The sequence below is a fragment of the Ochotona princeps genome, chromosome 11 (genome assembly GCF_030435755.1).
Source record: "Ochotona princeps isolate mOchPri1 chromosome 11, mOchPri1.hap1, whole genome shotgun sequence".
Lineage (NCBI taxonomy): Eukaryota > Metazoa > Chordata > Mammalia > Lagomorpha > Ochotonidae > Ochotona > Ochotona princeps.
In genome coordinates, this window is record NC_080842.1 from 49,293,680 (window position 1) to 49,314,188 (window position 20,509).

The window sequence follows — 20,509 nt, forward strand, 5'->3', positions numbered from 1 at the left end:
GGAAACAGTTAAGGTAGCTGGGATGCAACACCAACTATATGAATGGCCCTGACACACTCAAAACAGAATCTTAATTAATCAACAAAATCCTGATGCAAACTCTTGCTATTCTTGGTACACCGCTAAATACTAAAGTAGCAAGTTTTTCCATGGTTTTAGCTTAGCTCAAAGAATTTTTTACACTATTAAGAAAAAAAAATTAAAGTATTTCCCCTTTGTAAATTTACACAGACGTTTAATTAGCTTTATTTACAGAGCAGGGATTTTTTTTTTCAGTCTCCAATGGTGCCTAGGTAACATCATTAGGCAAGAATGCCAGTTTAAAAGAAATCTATGCAGAATCCTAAAAATAACAGATGTTGGTGCTCCTTGAGCAGGGGCCAGCTCGCCTGGTCAGCAGCTCTGAGGCCTCAGTTACTCAGGAGCAGCTCTGTCGCCGTCTCTACGTCCCATGATTTTGAAGACAAGGCCACAATTACTGCATTCTGCGAAGAAGAAAATGGGACAAAATATCAACTCTTGGGAAGGTAGCTTTCAAAGGCTGGATCAGTGTCTATACAGAAGAGTCAACCGTTCCTCCCTTTCTGTGTCTTCTTGTTGCCATGCGTCAGATTCTCAAACAGAAAAGAGCAATCAATAAAAGGAAAACAAAAGCAGTGCCTTTAATTACAGAAAATTTAATGAAAGTGCATTTTCTAAATGCTCATCAGCCAAGGGATTCAGAGGGCTAATTTTCAATCAGCGGATCAGAATCAAATTGCCTTTCGGACTTACCCTATCAAAGCCCATAGCGCAGAGGTTTTCTATCTTTTTTGTGTACTCTGGACTCGATACCGGAGCTCCAGCATACACGTGCGCCCACAGCCGAGCTGTCTGTTTGAACATTTCGGGATTCTGCTTGTACTGTGAAGACAAGAACATTGATTGACATGACGAAAGAGCCGAAATATGCAATACTGTTAAGTCTGTACAGTTGCCTATGAGCCTGCTTCTAACAAAACTTAGATGTAAAACGTGATCTACTTTCTGAGACTAACTATGTCATTCATGAAAACGGACTGTTTAACCTGAAGGTTTGAATTTCCAAAGTTGTGAATTTCCAAAGAAAAGGATAAAGCTAATAAAGTAACATATCAGTGAAAACTTAATAAAGCAATAAACATTATACAACTGTACACAGATTCAATATTAGCTAATAATTGTAACCAACCTTTTTTTATTAACTATAGTTCAAGCTAGGATGCAGCTAGACTTCACTATTGTCCTGGAGTTATATTAATACAAGATGATTTGAAACATCTCACCAGAGTCCTAAACTGTAATGCACATTGAGGTAGTTAAGATGACACAGGAACGGACATGCTGATAGTGTTCAAATATTCTAAACTATTACTTCTTAATGAAACAATGTATAAACGCTAGCAATTTCAATTCACTCTAATACATGAACAACCGTTTGATACAACCATTTGATACATCTTGAGTACTTCAAGACAGAAAAGGTTCCACTGCTTATAAGAATTATACATACAATTTCTACCATTATTCCCTAATAAGGAAGGAAGTCAGATGACTGGACATTATAGGAGCGAAAGGAAACCTTAGAGTACAACTTTAGCCTGTGGGCTTAGAATTCAATCGGAAGGGGCCCGGCGGCGTGGCCTAGCGGCTAAAGTCCTCGCCTTGAAAGCCCCAGGATCCCATATGGGCGCCGGTTCTAATCCCGGCAGCTCCACTTCCCGTCCAGCTCCCTGCTTGTGGCCTGGGAGGGCAGTCGAGGACGGCCCAATGCATTGGGACCCTGCACCCGCGTGGGAGACCCAGAGGAGGCTCCAGGTTCCTGGCTTCAGATCGGCGCACATTGGCCCGTTGCGGCTCACTTGGGGAGTGAATCATCGGGTGGAAGATCTTCCTCTCTGTCTCTCCTCTGTGTATATCTGGCTGTAATAAAATGAATAAATCTTTAAAAAAAAAAAAAAAAGAAAAAAAAAGAATTCAATCGGAAGTCAAATCTGGAATTCAAGCAACACGTCTGACTCAATATATGAATAAGTTACATATTAAACCATAACCACCAGCAATCTGCCAGCAACTCATGGAACATATTAACAAAGATATATGCATAAAACAAGGAGTGAACAGTCTTCAAGAGAAACACAGATTAGATAAAAGGGTAAGCAAAAATGAAAGCAAACTTGAATTAGAAGATGAAAGTTGAGTTTGCAGACGTTGCAAATTATGAAAGAACCCTGCAAAGACCTTGCACTTAAGTAGGTGACAGTGGACTTGGGCTTCTCAAAACTAGGCGGTTATGAATGTGGTAAGGGAAGGAAGAAGCTGGCTGAGCAGAGATCAGAGGAGTTAAAAGAGGAAAAGTCTGCCTCTCGCTTGGCAATCAGAGTAAGCATCTAAGCATTGTAACAGAGCAGCCAAATGAGACCGAGTACTCCAGGCCTGCCGGGTGTGTCACTGAGCTGCTGATGGCTCTGCACAGTGACAGGCGAGTCTAGGATGTCACACTCCGTGGCTTCAGCAATGGCATGCAGAATGTAGAGCCCTGCACGCTACACACCACATTTTAGGGGAGGTCACGTCCAAACATTTCCTCAAGTGCACACAGAAGGTAACATGGATCACTCAGGAGTGTGTAAGGGAACAATGTGAGAACCAAGGAGCCCCCGCTCAAGGGGACGAGGAAGAAAACTACAGGCACGAGGACGGACCACTCGCAAGAGAGGAACACAAGAGCTACGCGACAGAACTGTAGGCGTAACAGCCACAGAAATACTCACTAAACCTTGGTGTCTTAGAGGAGGGGCTGGAAAACTGTCTCTTAAAGGGTCAGATCCTGGAACCAGCACAGTAGCACACCAAATTAATCTTCTGCTCTGTGGTTCCAGAACAGCTGCTCTCTGGTTATGGCCTGGGAAAGCAGCAGAGGATGGCCCACGTCTGTGGGTCCCTGCTGCACGCGTGTGGGAAACTTGGAAAAGGCTCCTGGCTCCTAGCCAGATCAACTCAGTTCCAGTTATTTTGGCCATTTGAGGAGTGAACCGATGGATGAAGACCTTATATCTCTCCTCAAAAGGAAAAGAAAGAAAAAAAGAAAAAAAAAAAAAAAAAAAAGAAAGGCTGGGGGAGGGGCAGATACTAATAAGTGAAGGCTTTATGATCCAGAGCCATTCATGACTGCTACAGGAGCTAGAAAGCAGAGTAAACAAGTGGGTATGGCTATATTTCAATAAACATTGGCAAAACTTAATTAGCTGGTCAAAGATCATAACCGAAAAAAAAAATTTCTTCATTTGGCAAAGTATAGCCACTACTGGCTTACCACGCTACTTCAGTGCCAGCGTGGGAAGGGATGGAAGTTATCACTCAGGAGAGACCAGCACTGGATAACTGGATGAACAGCCGGTGGGCCCACTCACAGTGGAGCTTGCAGAGCCAATGTTAATCACCCAGGCTATACCACAGAATTACGGGTATTCACTGTGCAATCCTTTGACTTTGTAAATTTTTGCACATTTTCATATGTTAGGAAAATAGTCTCCACCATATACCTATGTATGCTAAAAATCAATACATGTTCACTACTGTATCTGACCAAACAACCCAACTACCAGAAAGGATACCCTTTCGAAACTGCCTTTCAATAGAGAATGTGCAAGTGTTAACACTATAAACACTGAGGAGACGCTTACATCTCTATCAGAAAATCTCCCCAAGTAGCTAGCCATCGTACCTGATTTGCTACTACTGCATCTTGCGGGTCATCTGGTTCTGCGGCTGCCAATAGTGCTTGCAAGGACAACAACACCGTGCGGAGAGTCATTGCAGCTGCCCTGAAAGGCGAAACAGAAAGAGCCAGGTTAGGAGGCCCGCGCCACAAAAGCCAAGCGATGCTATCTATAAAACAAACAGAAAACAACTCTAGACCAAAAGAGATATTTACCTTCATCACAGAAATAGAGAAGTCATAGAAATGTATAATTGTTTTAATTTTTATTTGAGAGAAACACACAGATTAATACACAGGGCTCCAGGTCACCGATCACGTGCCAAGTCCCTAGGCACAGGCAGAGCTGGGCTGGAAGCGGGGTGAGAGCCAGAAACTCAAGCAGGTCTCTGTATCAGAGACAGGCCTGCAGGCTCCCGCAGCCACTGCTAGCCCTGCAGGTCTGCACTGGCACGAAGCCCACGGCAACAGCTGTACCTGGGCAAGACATGTGCTTATCTGCACAGAGAACACAGGGACCCCTGGTGGCAAACCTAACAAAGCCAGAGTAACCTGGCTATGGCAACAGTAGCACTATTGTTCACACAAAATTCAGAGTGGTCTTCTGGCAGGGGGCCCTGGAAACAATCCACAGGATGCTGTTCCCCTCAAGGATTCAAACTACAGAAAAATAATGAAAGCCTGATTTGGGGCTAGCAGCGTGGCCCAGTGAGTCAAGCCCCTTGCAGCAGCAGCATCATGGCTGACTGCTCTCAGGGTCTCCACTGCACACTTGGCTCAGCTCCCTGTTCCACGCCTAGGAAAGCAGCAGATGACCTGACTTCTTGGGCCCCGTCACCCGCATGGAAAAGCCAGCTGGGGCCCCAGCACTGCCAGCCCAGCTACTGCAGACATGTCGAAGTGAACCAGTAGATAAAGACAGATTCTTATTTCTGCTCTTCTCTCCGTAACTCTGCCATTCAAATAAATAAAACATCTTAAAACTGGAATCTATTATGTATTTGCTGGAAATGATATAAAGTCGAATAAAATTATATATATATAAAAAAAAGATGACAGGCTTTTTCAAAATATGATGCACTGAATTAATAGATTCCCTAGCCATTCTACTTCTGAGTGTATACACCCAAGAACAGAGACCATGCGTACTAACAGGTTCTCACAGACTCATGTTCATAATCTGAAACCTTCATAATAGCAAAGGGTGGAAGCTGACTAAGTCTCCATCAATGATGCTTAACATCTGCATTGACACCCAGTGCAACAGTCACCTTAAACAAAGAGAACTCTGACTCAGGCTACAGCACAGATGCTTCCTACAAAATACCACAGCAGGAAGACTAAACAAACTACAAAAGCCAGACACAAGGTTCCACTGCCAAATGTACCAGGAGCAGTAAAGCCGACAGATCAAGACAGGATGGTGGCTGCCAAGGACTGGGGGAGGAGGAACGTTTCATTGGTGTAGAGGTTTCCAGCGTGCAACCTCTAGAGTTCCGAGACTGTGTACAACAATACTTGTCACTGTTAAGTTCAGTATACTTGGTGCCAGAGTATAGACACCACAATACTTCAAGGGAGTGATTACAAATCATTAAGCATTAGTTTGCTAAAAACAATCTTCAAATGCAGTTTTTAAGCTGAACTCAAGTCAATCATAAGCAATGATATTATTTTTTAAAGATTTATTTACTTTTATTGGAGAGTCAGATAGACAGAGAGGAGGTGAACCTGAGAGGAAGATCTAGCATCCGCTGATTCACTCCCAAAGCAGCCACAATGGCTGGAGCTGCGCCAATCGGAAGCCAGGAGCCCAGAGCCTCCTCTGAGTCTACCATGTGGAAGCAGGGTCCCAAGGCTTTGGGCTGTCCTCAACTGCTTTCCCAGGCCACAAGCAGGGAGCTGGATGGGAAGTGGAGCAGCCAGGATTCAAACTGGTGCCCATATGGGATTTTGGTGTTTTAAAGTAGAAGTTTACCCTACTACACACGATGCACTGGCTCCTCTTAATTCAGTTTTAACGTAATGTCACTGGGCCCAGCACAGTGGCCTAGTGGCAAAAGTCCTTGCCTTGAACATGCTGGGATCCCATATAGGTACCGGTTCTAATACCAGTGGCCTTGCTTTTCATCCAGCTCCCTACATGTGGCCTGGGGAAGCAGTCAAGGACGGCCCAAAGCCTTGGGATCTTGCACCCAAGTAGATCTGGAAGAAGCTCCTGGTTTTGGATCAGTGCAGCTCTGGCTGTAGTGGCCATTGGTGAGTGAACCAGAGGATGGATGAACATACTGTCTATCTCTGTAATTCTGCCTTTGCAATGAAAATACGTAAATTAAAAAAAATCCAATAACAGTAACATGAAAAAATATATAACTGAAAACTTTTTTATTCCATGACTTTTTCTACAACATACTTACTAAATCTACAGCATACTGAAGTTTTTAGTGGTTAGTTTAAATCTATTAAAACAAGTCCCAACAACAATAACAGCAAGTTCATGAAATTTTAAAATGCATCTGCTAACTTATAAATCTATCTACAGTGTTAATATTGCTCAAAGCAATGAACAGTCAATGCGGCTACTTGTAAGTTTCACAAACACTGGGTAGCCCTTACTTTGTAGAATAATCATGTGAATCATTCATAATGTTGACCAACTTTTCTGTTAAGGATCTTCCAGAAGATCAATAATTAATGCACATTAATCCCAAACACTGAATTCTCTATAAAGAGAACAGTGTTTATAATTTATCTAGTATAAGCAGAGTAAAATCCTGTGCAGCTAGATGCATTTTATACATGTCAAAATAGAGAATACTCCTAGTATGAAGAAGCCTCACTCTTCATTCCTGCATACCCCCCAATACCTTCAGCACCATTACATAAATTAGTTTGGGGCTTATCTTGAATTTCATTAAAAGCTCACTAGGACACATCATTTAACATAATTCATATTACCGTGCCAATTCTCCTGTGGGTAAGTACCCTGAGTGATCTTCTATTTGGGGATATTAATAAATTTGCTATACATACTCTTCTATAGCAATGCCTGAGCTATGTGTGTGTACAGGTGCACAGTGGAGCCAATGCGGTGAGCCGGCAGAGCAGAGCTCACCAGCCACCTAAATGTGCCTGCTCCTTTCTTTCGCAAGGGGAGTAGCGTGCACCGTCCCAACAGGAACCGGGGTAAAATCATCCAACTGGGTTCCATATGTGGTAAGTTGCAGAACTAAGAAAGGTCACAGTAAATAAGTTATTAAATAAGCTTGGGCCCCAAATATGTCATTAAGTACTCAAGGTTAAATCAATGATATTCTAGCAATCCCATCCCAAATTTATATGTAATTCTTTTTTTTTTTACAAAAGCAGTATTTTTTCTAAAAAAATATTCCCATATTTGTAATTCATTCTTCCTAAGGTCATGATCCTGTACTTTTTTTTTTTATAAACTTTTTTTTTTTAAAGGTTTATTATTTTTGGAAAGCCGGATATACAGAGAGCAGGAGAGACAGAGAGGAAGATCTTCCATCCGATGTTTCACTCCCCAAGTGAGCCGCAACGGGCCGGTGCTGCGCCAATCCGAAGCCTGGAACCACGAACCTCTTCCAGGTCTCCCACGCGGGTGCAGGGTCCCAAAGCTTTGGGCCGTCCTCGACTGCTTTCCCAGGACACAAGCAGGGAGCTGGATGGGAAGTGGAGCTGCCGGGATTAGAACCGGCGCCCATATGGGATCCCGGGGCATTCAAGGCAAGGACTTTAGCCACTAGGCCATGCCGCCGGGCCCTGTACTTTTCTTTTAAAAGAACTTTCCTATCAGGTTGTTTGAAAGGCAGTGCAGGGAAGGAGACAGAAAAAATCTTCCACCCACCTGCTCATTCCCACAAATGACTGTAACTGCCTGTGCTAGAACAGGCTGAAGCCATGTCTCCCATGTGGGTGGCAGGGAGTCAAGTACCTGGGCCATCTTCCACTGCTTTCCCAGGGGCATTGACAGAGAACCAGATCAGAACTGGAGCAGCCAGGACTCAAAACCGTGGCTCATATTGAGATGCTGCCCATGCAGACAGCAGCTTAATCCATAGTACCACAACACCAGACCCCCTCCATCCTGCACATTTCTGTACTAAGCTCCAGTTCTGATGCCTTAACATTGACATCCAAACATGGATATTTACTAAACATGGGGTCAGTGTTGTAGTATGGTGAGTTAGGCTACTAGCTCCTAAGACACCAGTTCTAATACCAGCACTTCCACTCCCCATTCAGCTCTCTGCTAATGTGTCAGGAAAAGCAGCAAAAGATGGCCAAAGAACTTGGATCCCTGTCACCCACGAGGGAAGTCTATGAAATTCTAGGTTCCTGCCACAAGCCTGGCCCAGCCCAGGCCACTGAAGGAGTAAATCAACAGGTGGAAGAGCCTGTGCAATCCCCCCTTCTCTGTAATTCTACCTTTCAAATAAATAAAACACTTTTTTAATGCTCCAATAAACTGGGGTACAGAACTGATTCCTGAAATATTTAATCCATCTATTTTATCTGATATTTTGATATCTTTTGGTATTTCAATCATATCAATATGAAACCAACTATTCTCCTGTCTTAGGAAGAGCTAAAAATCAGCTGAGACAACAATTCCAGTTCTCCCTTTATAGATGCACATGACACCTAACCATCGGGAGACGGTGAGTGGTAGTTGTGAGGCAGGTTCATTCTCAGCTAGAGGTTAGTCAGGTAGCTTTGCTTGTTTGAGGCTTTGTTTGGGTGACAGGGCTATTCACTGTGGCCGCTGAGACCAGGAGGAGGCAGGCCCTCGCTCACAGTCACCCAGGCAAGGGGCAACACAGCTTGGCGCAGGGGGAGAAGGGAAGCACCCGCTGAGGTCACATAGGGTTCTCTAACAGACTTGCAAACAACTTTAGGGTAACAGAGAAAGTGAAAGATCATGAGGAAATTGTGGCCTGACTTTGTAGTTACCAATGATTTAGATGAGAAAGACAACATAAAGAATAAACAGGCTTTATGTTAAAGGGACCATTGGTTCAGTTTTTGATGGTTGAGATCGTATTTATATATTCAAATATAGATGAAAAGCAGGTAGCAGAATAAGTCTGGCGCCTGCTTAACAAAAGATAAATTTGTGAGTTGTTGGTATTTAATGAAGCTATAAAATCATAGGCATTCACGAAGGAAGTGAGTATGGTTAGGAAGAAGCAAGATTACACAGTAAGCGATCCACCCAAAGACCCAGGGGATGGGGAGCCCATTGGGCAGTCTGGGAGTGGACACAGCTAGGGGGTGTGGAAAAGCTGATAGCCAGGAAGCCAAATGAACACCTCTCATTCTGAAAAAAGAGTGAGAACTTGATTATAGCACTGCTTAGTTTGCGCACCCGCCTCCCGGCCCGAATGCCTTGGTTCCTGACTGCAGCACCCTGCCAAGGAAGGGCCAGGGAGAGACAACACTGAGGGTGCTAGTCCCTGGGTCCCTGCCTCCTATGTGCAAAGACCCAGACAGCTTCCGGGCTGCTGCTCCACTCAGACCCAGCAGAGGTATTTGTGGGTAAACCGGGAGATGAATGGGACCCCTCTTAATAAATAAGAGGGCTGCCTCTTAGTAAGATGATTCTTTAAAAATTCCATTATAAACTTCTGATGATCAGGGAGCCAGGCTGGGCCCAGTAAGTGACAATCTTGGCTACATGTGCTCTTGCCAAATGGCTTTCTGTTCTTCCCTCTCTTTATTTTTTTTAAGATGTATTTATTTTTATTGAAAAGTTAGATCTACAGAGAGGGAGAGACAGAGAGAAAATGGCCCCCAGGTGGCCACAACGGCAAGAGCTGAGGCGATCTTCTGGGTCTCCCACGTGGGTGCAGGGTCCCAAGGCTTTGGGATGTTCTCCACTGCTTTCCAAGGCCACAAACAGGAAGCTGGATGGGAAGTGGGGCAGCCGGGCTACAAGACGACATTCATATGGGATCCAGGGAGGATCTTTAGCCACTAGGCTACTGCACCGAACCCTCTTCCCTCTCTTGAAAACATTCGACTCAGAGGACAGATCACAGCATACACTCAGTCTCCTCTAATTCTGTTTTCTCCCACTCTGCTCCTACTGCCTACCTCCTCAGTTTTTCCAACTGCAAAATCTTTTGCTATATAAATAACTATCGTCTGCCTGCTCCACCACCATCATATTTATCAGGTAGACTATTGTGTTAGGCTCTTTCCTATGGAAATGACATAAAGCAACACATTTCAGCTCTGCAGTCCTGTGAAGGCAGTAGCGACCCAGTTCAATCAATGAGGGAACCAAGGCACACAAGCCTGACCTAAGCTGCTCAGGACCATACCGCTCAGTCAGCGCAGGAGGCAGAACCCGCACCTCCCGCTGCTGAGGTAAAGTCAGCGCTCTTGCATGGCAACCTAGAGCGCCAAGGAGACGAACACTCAGCTGCAAAGGCAGCCCTTCCAGGGAACACACTCCTACTGCTTTGCTTACATCCCAGCTAGTGGAAGATGACTATTTTTGTATCTGTTAATTTTCAAAGTTGTCCAGATATCTTTCCAAGATGGCAAAGATTCAAATTAAAACAAACAACAACAACAACAAAAACCCAAGACTTTTCAAAATGTAAAGCCAGCCTCGGATACCACCTATCAAGGCTCTAATCAGAGAAGTTCTGAGCTCAGTTGCAACACACTTTCAATCAAGTTCTTGAAGCTTAATGAAGTTCAAGAAATAAAGTATAATAATGCTATGGTTCCGGGCAATTGCACAGCTAACACTTTTTATGAGATTGGTATTTGTACGAGAGGAGAAAAGGTAAATTCAAAATCTCTTACCATTGATCTTTCAGGATATCCAAACAAATAGCCCCTGTGACGGAACTAATATTAGGATGCCATATTTTAGTGATAAACCGGACCTAGAATATAAAGCACACTTGAGTTTTTAAGCAACAGACATAAAGCATAATGTTTAAATAGAACTAATGAGCAAATTAAATCCACAGTGCAGGAAAGCATGTGTAGTAAAATGGCTTAAACACTTCTAATTTTGTGCAGAATATTTTTTTGGAACTTTTAAAAAATAAGATGTTTGAAAGCATATAACAATGTGCCAGGAGAAGGTACTGAAACATATGAGTTTAAGAAATTTAGCAAAATTCCAAAGAGCTGGGCAGTAATATACAGCAAAAGGCAAGCCCACAATGTGCTTTTAGGTTCTCTCTCTGTCTTTGTGTGGAAGAAGAAACCAACAAGCTAACTTAGCCCACCACAGAGTACAGCTACCCCATCAGCTGCTGAGGACACGGTGTTTCTGATATGTGATCCAACTACCTGCACCCAAATTCTCGAACACTTAGAAAATTAAACATAATATGCCTAGTAAGTTTAAGTACTTTTCTAAGCTATTTATAAAGAAAAAGCCAAAGCTAAACAGCTTTCATTTCTCTTCTCTTTGTGACTTCTTGATTTGCCTGCTCTATTTCCTTACCTTCTAGGTTCTAATTTGTATTCAAACTGAGAAAGAACTTTAAGTCACTGATGACTTCAGAACACCAAAACTAACGCACTCTTCACTCCTTCATGGTGGCTGTTTGATCCTTTTTTCAGTCTTCATATGGACAATGAGACCTACTTCTTTCCAGTCACAAGAAAATCTCCCTCGCACTGTAGGGGATGGACACTCTTTCCCCGGGTTTCCCCACACTCCCCTGACAGATTTCTATCCTGGTCCCTCCAGTGCGTTCTAACATGGAAGTTAAAAAGCACTGCTCACAAGACCACCCCAAGGTCTCCAAAAGCAGATCAACCTGGAATGCGCACTTAATATTACAGCAAGCTCCTGCTATTGGAGGGTTAAGCAGTATCTCCCACAGTGCAGGTCAAATACTGCATTAATACAGGGCTTAGGTACTACATTCTTTAAAACAGTTATAACAAAATTTACATTATGACATTTATAATTCGCTGAGCCCAATGTATTGATACACTATAACCATATGCCATAATTTTATAAGCTCAAGGAAACTGTAGCATTTTATAAATTTAAAATAAGGTGCCACAGAATTTTCAACAACTCTGGAATATAGAGTGTAAACCTGGGACATATATTGTTACATAGCAGTTCAGCCACTCTTCCATGGTGGCAACCCATATGGGCACTGGTTCAAGACCCAGCTCCAGTTCTAATCCAGCTCCCTGCTAATGCTCCAGGAAAACACTGATGAAAGACCAAGTAATTGGGAGACCCAGAAGTAGCTGTGAGTTCTTGATTTTGGCATGGCACAATCCGAGCCATTGTGTCCGTCTGGGGAGTGAGCCAGCAGACAGAAGGTATAGCTCTCTTTGTCTCCCTGTCTCTGTAACTCTGCCTTTTAAAAAACAATGAATACATATTTTGAAAAAAGACGTAACCTGCTTTTAAAAATTGGGTACATTTATGCAAACACAGACACACATGCATCCTTACACTGATTTATAATCGGCAAGTAGAAAACATCTGGTGGGGGGGGCCGTGTTGTGGCATAGCCGGTTGAATTGCTTGCCTGTAGCACCAGGGTCCCAAATGGGCACTGATTTCCATTCTGGCTGCTCCACTTACAATCCAGCTCCCAGCTGATGCACCTGGGAGCAGCGGAGGCCAGCCCATGTGCTTGGACTCTGGCATCCACAGGAAAGACCCAGGTAAAGCTCCTGGCCTCCGTCTGGCCCAGCCTTGGCTGACACAGTCATTTGGGATAAACAAGCACATGGAAGACTTCTCTCCCTCTCTCTATACAATTCTAACCTTTCAAGTAAATGTTTTTTAAAAAGTGACTCTGAATCCAACAGATGATTACATAGAGATTAACCTTCAAGATCACACAATATTATCCACCACGACACATCTAGACAATTGTGGTGTGGTCTACTCTTTTACCATCTGTTTCTTTCTTCTCTTTCTTCTCTGATCATCAGTTACCTCCTTTAGCAGGCAGGGCTTTCACATCTTCTCATTTTTCAAACCTTACAGTTACCAATTAATGCATCCTGAAATATTGTCCTATTATTCTACATCAGCTCATATCTGTCTTCTACCACTTTCTCTCATAGTACCACCCACCATTCCTGTCTTATCAAAAACAATGCAGAATCAAAATAATCTGGAAGGGAAGCAGTATGATAGCTGGTAACAATACAATCACTCTTACAATGATGTGTTATTAGTCACATTGGATCTCAATGCATATCAGGTAGTTCATAACATTAAAACAGTAATAAGATAAGTCTTATTTTTCCATGCAAATACCAGCACTGTTCTGGAACTTCAGAGCACTTACTAGCTGCAGCCAGCATTAAAGCAAATAAAACCCTCAACACTGAATGTAGTAGCTACTTGGTGTTAGAAGACAGAAAGGAAGGACTATTCTAAGCCATCCTAACGGACAGAGCTGCTCTCCGCCAGCAGACAAACACCTCCCTCCTGCTTCAGGGCAGACTTGCGTTACTCAAGACTGGAACTCAAGATTATTCCAGAATCAGTTTAACTCACATACTGCGCACACACATACAAAAAGCTGCTGTAAAGATGCAGCACACACATGTACTAAAGATCACCAGCAATCATATCTCTACTCAATTTCACACATACAAGAATTCACAAATGATCTCCAATGCATAAGCAAGCCACTGTGCTGCAGTTTTATGATTTTAACGACTTTTTCTTCAATGTAAGTTACAGTTAACTTTAGAATACTGGTTATATTCAACCAAATTCCTCTTGTACCATTTTTTGCGGATTCAAAAATGCACTTTGTTTGAAACGAACCCCAATGACCTACTGTGTAAAAATTTACAGCAGAATAACAAGCCAAAAATGTTTTGTGAACAAGTTGAGATAAGTGGGTAAGTTTTTAAACACTTCTCAGACTTTTGCTTGTACAGTACAACGGCCCTTCTTATCTTTCAGGAATACGGTCCAAGACCTCCAACAGATACCTGCAACCTTGAAAAATACTGAACCCTGTTTATATTTTCTTCTTAAACATTCAGGACGACAATAATGCTTAAGTCATAACTGCTTGAAACATTAAATCACTTCTGAAATTTTCCATTTAATCTGTTTCAGACTTTGGTGCTCATGGGTATCTGAATCCAGGAATCACAGAAATCACAGATTTTCAAGGATTGTTGTAATTTGTCAAAGTACCTATCTAAAAAAGCCAGAACCATGCAATGACTCTGAGCTATAAGATTATGCAGATTGCATTTAAACATAACATACAACTTCACAACCTGTTTTTTCATAGACCTGCATAACTATGACCACAATCTAACTTTTCACCATTTTATCACCTGAAAAAGAAACCTTGTAAGAGTAGCAACCATGCCCACCTCTCATCTCCATGAATTTGCCTTTCCTGAAGTGTCACATAAATCAACTCATACAATGCGCTGGGCTTTTGTGTCTGGTTTGCCTAGCATGTTTTCGCGGTCCATCCATTTTCTTTTTTATGTTTAAATATTTACGTACTTTTGCTTGAAAGGCAGATTTTACAAATAGGGAGAAATAGCTCATCTGCTGGTTCATTCCTCAAATGAACACAACAACCACAGTTGCGCTGATCTGAAGCCAGGAACCAAAAGCTTCTTCCAGGTCTCCCATGTGGTTGCAGGGACCCATGGCTTTCAACCTTCCTCCACTGCTTTCCCAGGCCATAAGCAGGAAGCTTTATTGGAGGTAGAGCATCTGGGACAAAAACTGGCTTCCATATGGGATGCCAGCACTCAGAGGTGGATTAGCCAGTTATGTCAACGCACAAGCCCATTCATCCATGTGCTAGCATTAATGGTTCTTCATTCCTTTTATAACCAAACAATACTGCAGTATACAGTTTTACTACGCTTTATTTATCCATTCATCCATCCGAATGACATTTTGGTTAATTTGACTTATTGGCTATTATGACTAGTTACAGGAACCAAGTGTTGTTACAGAGGGAAATCAACAACAAACTATTTCAGAAAGGGCCTTTGAGGGCAGTCATTATTTACTGATGGCTAATCAAGTGCTTATTGTGTTGGCCACTATTCTAAGTGTTCCATTTCATTAGATATCAGAAACAGGACAGGCACTGCAGTAAGGAGTGCTGGCCGGGAGCCCAGCGCCACACAGCTGAGCAGCAGGTTGAAGTACCAGTTCCCCTTCTGATTCCAACGTGCCCTCCACTGAGGCACACCATGGGAGATAGCAAGTGACAGCTCAAACATCTGGATCCCTGAGACACATGAGGGAAACTCAAATTTAGCTCCAGGCTTCAGGCTTTGCCCTAGACCAGCCCCGTTAGCTGTGCGCATCTGCAAAGTGAAGCAGGAGACGGTAGCTCTCAAACCCTTTGCCTTTCAAATAGATTTTTAATTAAAAAAAAAAAAAAAACACCCTCAGGCATCATTAATTATTAAGACACTGATAGAAGTTACTCTAGTTTTTTTTTTCCATTCTTCCTTATTTCCATTAAACAAATGCCAAATGTTCATCAATAGCTGAATGTATAAATAAACTGTATATTTATATGAAGGTATCGCAAAACTGGTATTCCACTGGAAAATGGGTTTTATTCAGATGCAAAAATTTTTGAAATAGTTTATGCGTAAAGTTTTCAAAAATGTTACAGAAATTGCATAGGAATCCAGGCAGGTGCTACACAGGGATGATTCCTGATGAAGTTATGCTGAGCAAGGTAAGCCAGACACAAACGGACAATATTGTGAGATTGCACTTATACTTATGAAAACCCAAGAATAGTCAAATTCACAAAAATAAATACAGAAGGGTGGTTACCAAAGGTAGAAATGGGATGATAACAAGGAGTTATTTTTAGTGGATAAGGTCAGTTTGAGAAGATGGAAAGCTTCCATAGATGCATGTGCATAAGGCCACAAAATTATATGAATATAATTACCAATGAAATGTACACCTAAAAATGACTGAAATCATTTATTTTATCACACTTTTTAAAAGCAACAAGCTCATCACAGAATAGCCATATATAAACAGTAGAGTTAATAAGCACCTTAAACTTCAGGACAAATGATACAAATTCACACTGGAACTTTCATTTTTATATTCTTAAATGAGAAAACCAATAGGTTCACCCAAAGGATTTCAGGGGACCCTACGCTATTAGGACCTACAAACAACATACAGGTATATAAGCCATGGTATTGGACTTAGGGGCATAAAAGCTATTAAGATCTGTACTCAAAATTATACATGAACTATTACTTACATGCTATTGACAGAAGTCAAAATATTTTATTAGTACAGCTTAAGGCATACGGTAATACACAAAAACTCAAGAAAACAGGATTTTTTAGGGGGGCAACAATTCAATGAAGATAACAAAATGGAATGGAAAAGTAAACATTACCTACAAATAGCAACTACAGGCTAGAAAGTAAGACCCCCTGGTGTGGGCAGAGGTGCCAGGAGATTAGGGTGGAAAAGAAGATTGGGTTCAAATTGTAGGAGATTTTAAATGTCAGGCTAAGAAGTTTATGAACTTTATGAACAGAGAAAAGAAAAGCAACACGATCAAAGCTGCGCCTTAAGATCTACCAGACACCCATGTAAACAAGGAGAGGCAAGGACAGAAGGTAGTTAGTAGCAGGAAAACCAGGGAATTAACTTAAGTATTTAACCTACAAAAATAGACCTTAAGGAAGTGGTTCTGTGAAAGGTAAGTTTATGTTAAGTGCCTCATGATCTTTAGGCCATCCCACTTCATCTTTAACTTTTGTCAGTTGCAATTATCTGCTTCCTTCCCTGCTAGGAAGTGAACTCCATGGAAGTGCAGTGTCTTATCTCTGTATTCACTGGGACACAGTACTTAAATAATTGTTGAATGAATGCAGAATAGACTTGACCCAAAACGACTTCATTCTTTTTTTGAGCCAAGCAATAGTTTCTCTCCAGCCACATCAAGGCTCCCTACGCTTGGGAACACTGCACGTTTTCCCAGATCTTGTATCTAAGCCAGGATCGGTGGCACACTTTACTGCATTCTAGAGCCAATAGTGGCTTGCCTGTGAATACATCGGCTTTTCATTTTAATTTCAGAAATAAGCCACCTGTCATTTCCAGATATTATCCACTTAAGGTTAGAAACAGAAAGCAATTCACAAAGCTGTAACTTTAACAGGCACTGAAATGTGCATTAACTGAGTCAAGAAATGTTTTTTGAAGTTCATGCAGAAAAAGAGTCTTACAATACCTTAGGGGGGTTAAATGGATATGTTTCTGGTATTTTTATCTCTAGTTGATATCTTCCTCCTAAAAAATGGGGAGAAAACAAAATTAAGAATGCTGGCCACCTTAAACATGCGAAGCCAGATACAGAGCTAAAACTTTTCAAGATTATTTTATATTCAATTACAACAGAGTAACTCTAAAGTTGAAAGGAAAATAACCAACGGCAGTAAGTACTAAAGGTTCTCCAAAGCGTAGGAAACACCCATTCCTTACAACTGCATTACCTTTCAGTAAAGTAAGGAGACTAGAGAGATGAATACATTAAACCCACATTCATTTAAAAGACTACATGAGCACAATTAACTGGTAGAGAGTCCCTTCTCCTTTTGTTTCCTCAAACAAAAAACTAATCCACCCTGGGGGAGAGTTGCTAAAGTAACAGAAAAAAAGGGGGTGGGGGAGAAAAGGAAAAAGAAAGATAGAGACATAAAGGCATAAATGCCGCAAAGACAAAAGACAAACTATGGCACAAGCTAAAAACAAGCCAAACACCTTCTACCTGGCTTTCTCAAACACAAAACTGTCCTCATCTTTTAACTCTAAATTAATTGCCAATCACTTCCTGTTAAAATTTTAAAGCCAAGCACAGGCATTTGTCCTAGCAGCAAGCCACCAATTCCGTTGCCAGCATCCCATGTAAGAAAGCTTGGTTGTGGGTCTTGACTGCAGGTCAAATGATGTAGACCCTGTGAGACAGGCAGGAGTAACGGCTCAAGTAGCTGGTTTAGGGCCACCCTTGTCAAATACCTGGACTGTTTCTACCCCCACTGTCTGCTGGTTTTGCCCAACCCAAGCCACGGCAGGAATGGAGAATAAATCGGCAGATGGGGAATTCTGACTGTATCTGTCTTTGTGTGCCTCAGATAAAAATGAAAATAAATGAAATTCGAACACAGGAATTCAACAATTAAAAACATAGAGACAGAACTGTTCTTTTCCCTAAGTGGGTGTACAGAATGTGAAAATTTACACAAGTGGCTGTAACCCACCATGAACAGACTGCAATATTCTGTTTGCTCTGAAGTTATGCTGAGGATAAAACACCCAAAAAGGCATTAAAACAAACAAACAAACAAAAAAAAAAAACTAAAAACAAAAAATCCCTCTCTAGCTTCCCATAGCCCTGATAGGGAAAGTCAACGTGAGATAAGAAGCTGTCTGAAATTCCAACTCTAACAAACCTTCCAACTCTAGTATTTTAATGACCCATTAAAATAGAATACTATTACAAAATAACAAAATATAGCAAAATAATTTGTGCTACTAAATATTACATACAAAACTTCTTAGAATTCTTCCAAATGAGTAGATGGCTAACATCAGTGAATCGTCATCACAGCAGGCTGAGGAGGACATGGAGGGTAACTGGGTTTTTTGTACATAAAGTTTCAATAAAGAACAATGAAATAAAAACTATACTAAGAACACCATTAACTTCATGATGCTAAAGACTCAACTCTTGAAAGGAGTTTTTTTCTCATATTTTCCTCAATACAGCCTTGATTTTCTAAAAACCGTTCAAGTGGCACCACTTTCCTTAAGTCCTTTGTGGTTTCCATTCTTCCTGCTAATTCCTTTAAGAGTCCTACCGTAAGTGATTAGTGCCTGTGGATACCTGGATTAACTAAATATGTTTCACTGGTAAAATATGCACAAAAGTTATGAATACACAAAAAAAGTGAAAAATACACAAAAGTTGTTGTAAGAAAAATCATGGCCAGCACTGTCTCATGGCAGGTTAAGTTGCTGCTAGCAACGCTGGCACACCATTTTGGAGTGATGGTTCGAGTCCCAAATACTCCACTTCAGATCCAGCTCCCTGCTATAGTGCACTTGGGAAACCAGCAGAAGAGGGCTCAACTGCTTGAATCCTTATCACCTACGTGGGAAAGCATGATAGGGTTCTTGGCTTTGCCCTGGTCCAGCCATGACTATGGAGGTCACTTGGGGAACGAACCGGTGGATGGAGGAGCTCTCTCTGTGTATATGTGTGTGGGTGCTAACCGTCCTTCCAAAAAAATCTTAAAAATAAAATAAAATAAAATAAAATGGAGGGGGGGTGGGGAGGGGAGGGAAGGGAGAGAATAAAGATCGGTGAAAAGGTTTATGATTGTACAGGCAATTGTTTCTCACTTATATAAATTCTCGATTATTACTTTTATAATCTGTCCTATAAAACTTTTATTGATTACCTGAAACACTCCCTCAGGAGTTATGGTGAGCCCAGAGACACCACACAAGCAACACTGGATTCTAGGATCTCCCAAATCTGTTTTTTACTTTACATGTTATCAGTTCAGTCTTGTACTATCTGACAACTTTCAGGATATAACCCCTATAGCATTACAGCCATGTGTCGCTTAAATATGGGGATATGTTCTGAGAAACGTGTCATGGAGCGATTTTGTTGTACAAGTACCACAGGGTGTTCTTAAAGACAATGGCTACCTCAATGGGCACTATGGTCTTAAGGACCTTAACTGTACTTTGAGGCCTACTATTGACTTTAATATTGTTATGTAACACATGGCTGTATCTGATTTGGACAATCAAGGGATCTCTAAGGAAACATTATTCATACAATAGTAGCTTTCAGTATAAAATATTTACCTTTTCAAGAACAGCTTCTAACAGTAAAAATGTATAGTATAAAAATAACTTAAGTAGGGAAGATGCTGACAAAACAGTTAAGCTATCACCTGATCTGCATCACACTTATGAATTTGAGTCTGGTTTTGAATTCTGGCTCTGCTTCCAATTAGTTTCCTGCCAACACACTCCCTGAAAGGCAGCAGCTGAATATTCATGGAAGATCTTTTCTTTTTCTTTTCTTTCTTTTTTATTTTGAAAGGGATATTTACAGAGAGAAGGAGAGACAGAATGATCTTCCATCCGCTGGTTCATTCCCCAAGTGGCCACAATGGCTAGGGCTGAGCTGATCCAAGGCAAGGAGCCAGGAGACTCCTCCAGGTCTCTCACACAGGTGCAAGATCCCAAGGCTCTGGGCCATCCTCCACTGCCTTCTCAGGACACAAGCAGAGAGCTAGATGGGGAGCAGCTGGGACACAGACCGGTGCCAACATGGGATCCTGGCACATGCAAGGCAACGGTTTAGCCACTAGGCTATTGTGCCAGGCCCTCATGACAGATTTTTTTTTTTTTTTTAAGATTTATCTTATTACAAAGTCAGATAAACAGAGAGGAGAAGAGACAGAGAGGAAGATCTTCCATCCGATGATTCACTCCCCAAGTGAGCCGCAACGGGCTGGTGCTGCACCGATCCGAAGCCGGGAACCAGGAACCTCTTCCAGGTCTCCCACGCGGGTGCAGGGTCCCAATGCACTGGGCCATCCTCAACTGCTTTCCCAGGCCACAAGCAGGGAGCTGGATGGGAAGTGGAGCTGCCGGGATTAGAACCTGCACCCATATGGGATCCTGGGGCTCATTCAAGGCGAGGACTTTAGCCGCTAGGCCAT

The 20,509-nt window shown here is 42.0% G+C and overlaps 1 protein-coding gene across 1 annotated transcript in view; it reads right to left on the reverse strand.

Moving 5' to 3' along the window:
* Positions 1–214: 214 nt before the first annotated feature.
* UBE2K (ubiquitin conjugating enzyme E2 K) overlaps positions 215–20,509 on the reverse strand; it is a 47,460-nt gene continuing 27,165 nt past the window's right edge. The window contains exons 3-7 of the mRNA XM_004579144.3: positions 16,996–17,054; positions 10,580–10,662; positions 3,746–3,845; positions 775–903; positions 215–485 (exon numbers count right to left, since the gene is read on the reverse strand). Coding sequence (XP_004579201.1) covers positions 411–485; positions 775–903; positions 3,746–3,845; positions 10,580–10,662; positions 16,996–17,054 — 446 coding nt within the window. The 3' untranslated portion in view covers positions 215–410. The remainder of the gene's footprint in view (positions 486–774; positions 904–3,745; positions 3,846–10,579; positions 10,663–16,995; positions 17,055–20,509) is intronic.